The 7,435-nt window shown below is 38.9% G+C and overlaps 1 protein-coding gene across 1 annotated transcript; it reads left to right on the forward strand.

The window, feature by feature from the left end:
* The first annotated feature begins 6,165 nt into the window (after nucleotides 1-6,165).
* Nucleotides 6,166-6,711, forward strand: LOC111029752. Its single transcript, XM_022308894.1, has one exon. It carries the CDS (start codon nucleotides 6,166-6,168, stop codon nucleotides 6,709-6,711), a length of 546 nt encoding a protein of 181 aa, XP_022164586.1.
* The last annotated feature ends 724 nt before the right edge of the window (nucleotides 6,712-7,435 follow it).

Below are 7,435 nucleotides of genomic sequence, written 5' to 3' on the forward strand. Positions count from 1 at the left end.
TTCAATTTCACTTATTGAATATACACCTATAAATATTGTACCTAACGGGATTTGACCATTTCGACCTAATCTAAATGCACATTGTTTATTTATATTTATATAATTATCATTAGAATTGGGATGATAAAATATTATTGGAAGACTACTAACTATTGAAAAATCAAATTCTGTGTTTTCAAAACCTAAATATTTTTTTAAATTTTCATCTAAATTATAATAACACGAAGAGCGAGTAGTTTAAGCTACATAAAGTCTGGTTAGGTACTATGAACCAATAATAACATATTGTACAAATACAAACGACAATAATTTATAACGCTACCCACAAAAATCAACCTTCCCCGAAAAAAACGCTGCGGGACTTGTATGATATGTGATATAAATAATACGATATATATATATCTCGTATTATTGGCAATTTGCAATTAGTATGCGCACAATGGCTTGGGGTTTTGTCCCGATGCCTCCTTAAGTGGTAACGATAGGTTATGAAGACGTTACTTGTACGTTGGGCCTGACATTTATATTATAATACAACATTACATCATAATGTACGGCGTGTATCACGAAAATCAAACAATTTCACATTGAGTGATACATTTAATAATTCCTACGGAACTTACCGTGACACCCTGTACGTAAGTTGTATATATTTAAAAGCCAATGCAGCACTAGCTGCCTACAAATGAACCACCCCCGGTGACGGCCTTATATGAATGATTATGACGTCCTTCGTGCATCCCACCGGGATCAGTGGCGTGAATTGGTCTGTGCAAATCAGGCACATTCACCATCGCCTATCTTATGCCCGCCGGCATAAAATGATCGTTCTAGAAAATCTAAACCACGTTCCACCCATGAAGATAAGGCTATATCAGTGTTTTAAACATTATTTATTTGGGCCATCACAAATTAAATCTAAATTACGCCACTTACCGGGATTATAATATGTTCGGTACTAAAAGTTTTTGAAGGGCCCGACAAATAATCATTTATTGTGGGTAAAGTAATATTATAATAGTAAATAATAATAGACAGGATTTTTTTCTCATTGCAATAAACTGCTTAATACACATATTGGATTGGAGTTGTGTGAGCATATTATTTATCTACATTACGAATGTAATGCGTGTAGATATGCATAGAAATATAAGTGTTGATTTAGCTTAAATCAAGCTGTTGAATAGATATAAGTTAAATTAACAAATATTTATAGTTTATACGATAGCAATGGTGTGTCAAATAGAGTTAATATTTAGATGCCCTCCTCTATTGTATTAAGCTGGATTCGAAACGAAGGTGCCACAGACATTTGGAAAATATTCGTAGCAAATCGTATTGAAGAAATCCGGGAACTAACAAACAAACAGGATTGGTGGCATATTGACGGGACGGATAATCCGGCGGATTTCATTTCTCGTGGCTTAAGCGTCGTAGAAATCGTCAACTGTACTCAGTGGTGGAGTGGACCTTCATGGATGATACAACCAGAAACCGAATGGCCAAAACAAAAGTTATTGAATAACGAAGAGGAACCAGTAGAACAGCGAAAGACGGTTAAGGTATTACACGTCCACACCAAAAGCCAAAAGGAGTTTCAAGATATCATTAATAGATTCTCGAAACTAGAACGGTTGCAACGGGTAACAGCTTATCTATTCCGAGCAGTTACTCAAAAGAAATACCGCCTGACTGGAGATTTGAAAGCTGAAGAATTAAAACGAGGGTTGATGTACTGGGTAAAAATCACTCAAGTTCAAGCATTTTCATCGGAAATTTCCCAGTTAAAGGCTGGAAACAGTTTAAATGACAGCAAATTACAATCATTAGTTCCATTCATCGACGACAATGATGTATTAGGGGTTGGAGGTCGGCTACAAAACTCAAACGAACCATATGAGGCACGTCATCCCATAATTCTGCCTTCAACAACATATTTAGTCGAATTAATTGCGGACAAGGAACATCGGCGGGTTAGGTTAGGTATGCCGGACCACAGCAAATAGTAGCTAGTTTGCAAAGAGTGTTCTGGATTCCGGGATTACGCAGTGTTATTCAAAAGATAATTTTTAAATGTAACCCATGCTATAGGTGGAAAGTGCAAGCTTCCAAACAGCTTATGGGCTCCCTTCCAGTTAGTCGAGCAAATCCATCATCAATATTCCATGTATGTGGAGTCGACTATGCTGGTCCTTTTCAAGTGCGTTTCGGTTCACGCAGATCAAAACATATTTACAAATCATATATCGCCTTATTTGTATGCTTTACAACAAAGGCCATACATTTAGAATGGGTAGATGATTTAACGACTGAATCATTTCTCGCCGCGTTACGGATATTCATCGCTAGACGTGGATGTCCAATACATATACATTCTGACAATGGTCGAAATTTCGTTGGAGCAGCGGCACAACTTAAGAACTTTCTCGGATCAAGGGAATTCAAACAAAATATTAACGCATACACAACTCAAGCTGGAATTGATTGGTCATTCATTCCACCACATTCCCTACATATGGGTGGACTATGGGAAGCAGGAGTAAAATCAATGAAATATCATTTACGAAGAAGTTTAGGAGAGTCGATATTAAATCATCAGGAGGCAAAAACTTTGCTAGCACAGATCGAAACAGGATTAAACTCAAGGCCTTTAACTCCCGTATCAACACACCCTAGTGACATGGAAGCACTAACCCCGGATCACTTTATTATAGGAAAACCTTTAACCGCATTGCCGGAGCCCAATTACCTAGATATAAAAGCTCCACGCCTTCGTTGGCACATGGTACAACAACTGGTCCAAGGATTATGGAAAAGATGGCGGTCGGAGTATCTTCAGTCATTACAAGTACGCCACAAATGGACTCAAACTGAAGAGAATCTCCAAGTTGGTGATTTAGTGCTGATTCGAGAAGATTATGAAACACCACTCGCATGGAGTCGGGGTAGAATACTTCTTCTACACACGGGAAGTGATGGTCTCGTGCGTGTCGCTACAGTAAAAACAGCAACCACAGAAATGAAACGACCAATTCACAAACTCTGCTTATTACCCGGTCAACGAGAATTTCAATTAAACCCGTGAAGGGTTTAATGGGGGCCGGCATGTTGCCGCGACACATTGTCGTGAAAGCGATATGCAAAACAGTACAGCGGCGGCGACCAGTCTTATCTCTCTCCCTCTCATCCTCATTTAATCGTTACTCGTCAGGTATGTGAATTATAATCACCTGTATAAATTAATTTATTATTATTGTTATCGTTGTCGTCATATTGCTTTTGTTCATATTATCTGTTTTAATGTTGTTGTGATTACGCGGCCAACGCCCTTATTGTTGTTATTTTTTTTACCGTTAAATTTTTCATATCGTCGTCATATATATATTAATTGTGAGAGAGTATTATTTTGTTGGTTTGTGAAGTTAACCATTTTGTTTTCATATTTTTTCTGTTATTGGAGCAACGCGGAATTATTTGTTTCATTGCCACTGCGGCAACGCGTAATTGTATAATTTATTATTGTATTACCTGTTCTGTCATTGCGACACATATACAATTCTGTACAGGCCGAGTCAGTGCGACACGTAGCCGTTGTATTCTTTATTATTACAATAAAACAACATCATTACCAGCATTTAAGTGAGTTGTATTGTATTTCTGGTTGGGTATCACTATCGTGTACCTACAACTCGTCTCATCAGCTCGTCATTGAGACATCGCAGGACGGTGCTTTCCAATTGCCAGAGATCGGGATTGGTGCCATCAGTTGATGCGTAAGACCGCCAGCACCCGCCGTGGTGTGTGAGAGGCCGCCAAGGTCGTCGAGTCCATTCGCCGTCGTCTGTCATTTGTTGCAGCTTTCATCCACATCATCATCATCATCATCATCATCATCGTAGACTTAAGGGTAGATTTAAGTATTCGCCAATTTATGTAAGCTTGGTGGTCATTGCACCAAACCGATTCCGACCACCAAGACATCCCCCCCCCCCCCATATAACTAAACTCATCTTCCTTATTCCTGTGTATAAATTCAACTTCCTTGATCCGGTAATTTTAAGTATCTTTAGTCCCATCCTAGCGTCGTCGTCGTTGTATCTGGTTGCCTACCCGGTCATTCCAAGGCAGTGCACATTAAGTTGCCTACCCGTCGAATCCAAGGCAGTGCGCTAATATCATTTCATCGTAACAAGGCCAAGGGGCAACATTGGTAGCAGAGCGTGGTTTACAAATCAATTTCTAATTTTATCTAATTTTAACTATCTATTATCGGTTATACCGTATAGTCAAAACTACTATGGCGCCTACAGAGTTGACTGAATAATGTATTCGGAAACGTGGTGTAGCAAAGGGTAAACTAACTCGATTCGGATCATTCTTCGACACATTCCAAAGGAATACAAGGCGCAACTATACTGAGTTGAAATTACGGCTAGACAAACTGGAATCATTGTTTGATGAATTCGACCTTATTCAAACTGAAATCGAAGGTTTGGATGAATCTGACTCGCAGCAAGAAGAACACGTCAAATTTGAAAATGAATTTTTTTCCATACAAGCGGCGGTGGTGAATGAGTTATCATCACAAGATCTACAATCACCTGATCAATCATTCAATCGAAATCATCGACCGGGTGTTGAAGCTCACATGAAGTTGCCGAGAATCAACCTTCCTGAATTTTACGGAGAATATGAAAACTGGCAGTATTATCGAGATACTTTCAGTATCATGATTCATAACGCTCGAATACCTGCAGTAGAAAAATTTCAATATCTCCGATTATCTTTGAAAGGGCTGGCGGCGCAGCTAATCGAAAGTTTGGAAGTAACGGAGGGGAATTATTTAGTTGCATGGAACTTAATTCAAGAGCGATTTGAAAATAAGCGTCTTATAGTACAGACTCATGTTTCAAAATTATTTGCAGTAAATAAACTAGAAAATGAGTCAGCCTCTGAAACGAGAAGTTTCTCCGATACCTTTAGTCGACACCTGGGAGCTTTAAAAGGTATCGGAGAACCAGTGGATGAATGGAGTACGCTATTAGTACACATAGCATCTTCCAAACTCGATGATAAATCTCTCATGGAATGGGAAACTTCACGAGAAGACACAAGTGTACCAACATGGAACGAGTTCACTACGTGTCTAAATCATCGATGTCAAACGCTCGCAGCAATTGAAGTCTCTAAAGTACAGGGAAGAATCATGTGTCAAGACCCACCAATACCAGTTCGACGGTCATTTACCACGGTTCATCAACCGTCCATCATTTCACAGTCAAAATGTCCCATGTGTAAATTAGTACATGCCCTTTATCAATGTCCAAAATTTTTAGCTTTGAGAACGCCAGAGAGAGTGAAATTCGCCAGAACAATAAACGTTTGTGTTAACTGTTTGCGAGGTGGTCACCGAGCATCATCTTGTCGTAGTGCAGGTTGTTCAAAATGTAACAAACGACACAATAGCAAACTACATCTGGAAGACAAGGAAAGAGACGAAGCATTTGCGAACAGTGCATTAATTGATGAAGAAACTGGAAATGGTTCTGATACTCAGGATAGCATAGTGTATGGCGAAGAGAGCCAAGTAGCATTAAAGGCGCAAATAACAGAAAAGAGGAAAACCCTCGGTGAAGTAACAATGTTATCAACGGCTTTAGTTATCATATCTGATGTGCGTGGTAAATTAATTATGGCAAGAGTTTTATTGGATTCTGGTTCCCAAGTCAACCTTATGACTACCAGACTGGCAATAAAACTAGGTTATCCAATAACTGAAACAGCTACAACGGTAATTGGAGAATCAGGTATGTCATGTAAAACAGTTGGACAAGTCAGCGCTACTGTGAAATCGAGAATTAATGCATATTAAACAGATTTAAGATTCTTGGTATTACAGAATATCGCGAATACCTTGCAGTCAGTACAACCAACCAACGAAGTCATGAACACAATTAATCTCGGCGAATGTGCTGACCCAGACTTTTGTTCTACAAAAAAAATTGATATAATACTAGGCTCCGAAATATTCGATGAGCTATTATGTATCGGTCAAATAAAACCAGCAGGCACTCGCGCAATTTGGCAAAAAACTGTATTCAGTTGGGTTTTATCAGGACGGGTACAGAGTGACCACATTATCCACACACTTCTTGCATGACAACAATGGTGAGTAGCGATAATTCAATTCAAAACGAAGTACAGAAGTTTTGGGAGCTCGAAGAAGTCGTCGAACCAAAGGAACGAAGAAAATATAGTATTGAAGAATGTAAATGTGAAACCCATTTTTTGAAGACGTCTGCAAGAGACGCCAATGGCAGATTTACGTTAAAACTACCATTTCGTAACAACATACAGCAATTATTGGGTGAATCGCGTTTCATGGCAACGAAGAGATTCCATCAGATGGAACGTAAATTAAATGAAAATCCAGAGCTTAAGCAGGAATACGACAGGTTTATGCGTGAGTATCAAAATCTTGGTCACATGACCCTGTCGACTAAGACGAATATTCATTCGACGGAACATCCACAAGTATTTTTACCACATCACCCAATCATCCGAAACGAGAGCTCTACCACAAGGATTCGAGTGGTTTTTGACGCTTCTGCAAAAACTTCCACCAACATATCACTCAATGAAACCTTAATGGTTGGCCCAACTATTCAAGATGACCTCCGTAGAATTTTAATGAGATTCCGAATACATTAGGTAGTTCTCACAGCTGATATTGAAAAAATGTACAGGAAAATCAATGTTAGTGAAAACTGTCAGTCATACCAACAAATTCTTTGGCGGGAAAACCCAAACGATCCGTTGGAATCATATCGTTTAAACACGGTTACTTATGGAACATCATCCGCACCTTTTATGGCTATCAGAACATTATATCTCTTAGCAGACTGTGAAAAGAATAACCTTGCTAGTGCAGCACGTATTACCAAACGTGACTTCTATGTAGATGATCTTCGGACCGGCGCCACTGACCTTTTGGAAGCAGCCAAACTTCAAGATGACATGTTACAATTATGCGAAAGGGAAGGATTCTCTCTTCGGAAATGGTGTTCCAATCGTGAAGAGCTGTTAAACCGAATCCCCGACGATCTGCGAGCCACTAGTTCTGATCTTAGTTTTCAAGATGACCATTCAACTAAAACCCTTGGAATACGATGGAAACCTAAAGCGGACCAGCTGCATTACAAGGTCCAAGTCAGTGCGACACGTAGCCGTTGTATTCTTTATTATTACAATAAAACAACATCATTACCAGCATGTAATATAAATGATGAACGCAACACGGGACTTTGGGTTCACATAAATATTATCTTTATTGAAAATACATGTACATATATTTATGTATATAAGATGACAATATTTTCTTTTATGAATATAATTTATATCACTAAAGTGATGTAACAGTCAAAAGAAAAAAAAA

The sequence above is a fragment of the Myzus persicae genome, unplaced genomic scaffold (genome assembly GCF_001856785.1).
Source record: "Myzus persicae strain clone G006 unplaced genomic scaffold, MPER_G0061.0, whole genome shotgun sequence".
NCBI classification, from domain to species: domain Eukaryota; kingdom Metazoa; phylum Arthropoda; class Insecta; order Hemiptera; family Aphididae; genus Myzus; species Myzus persicae.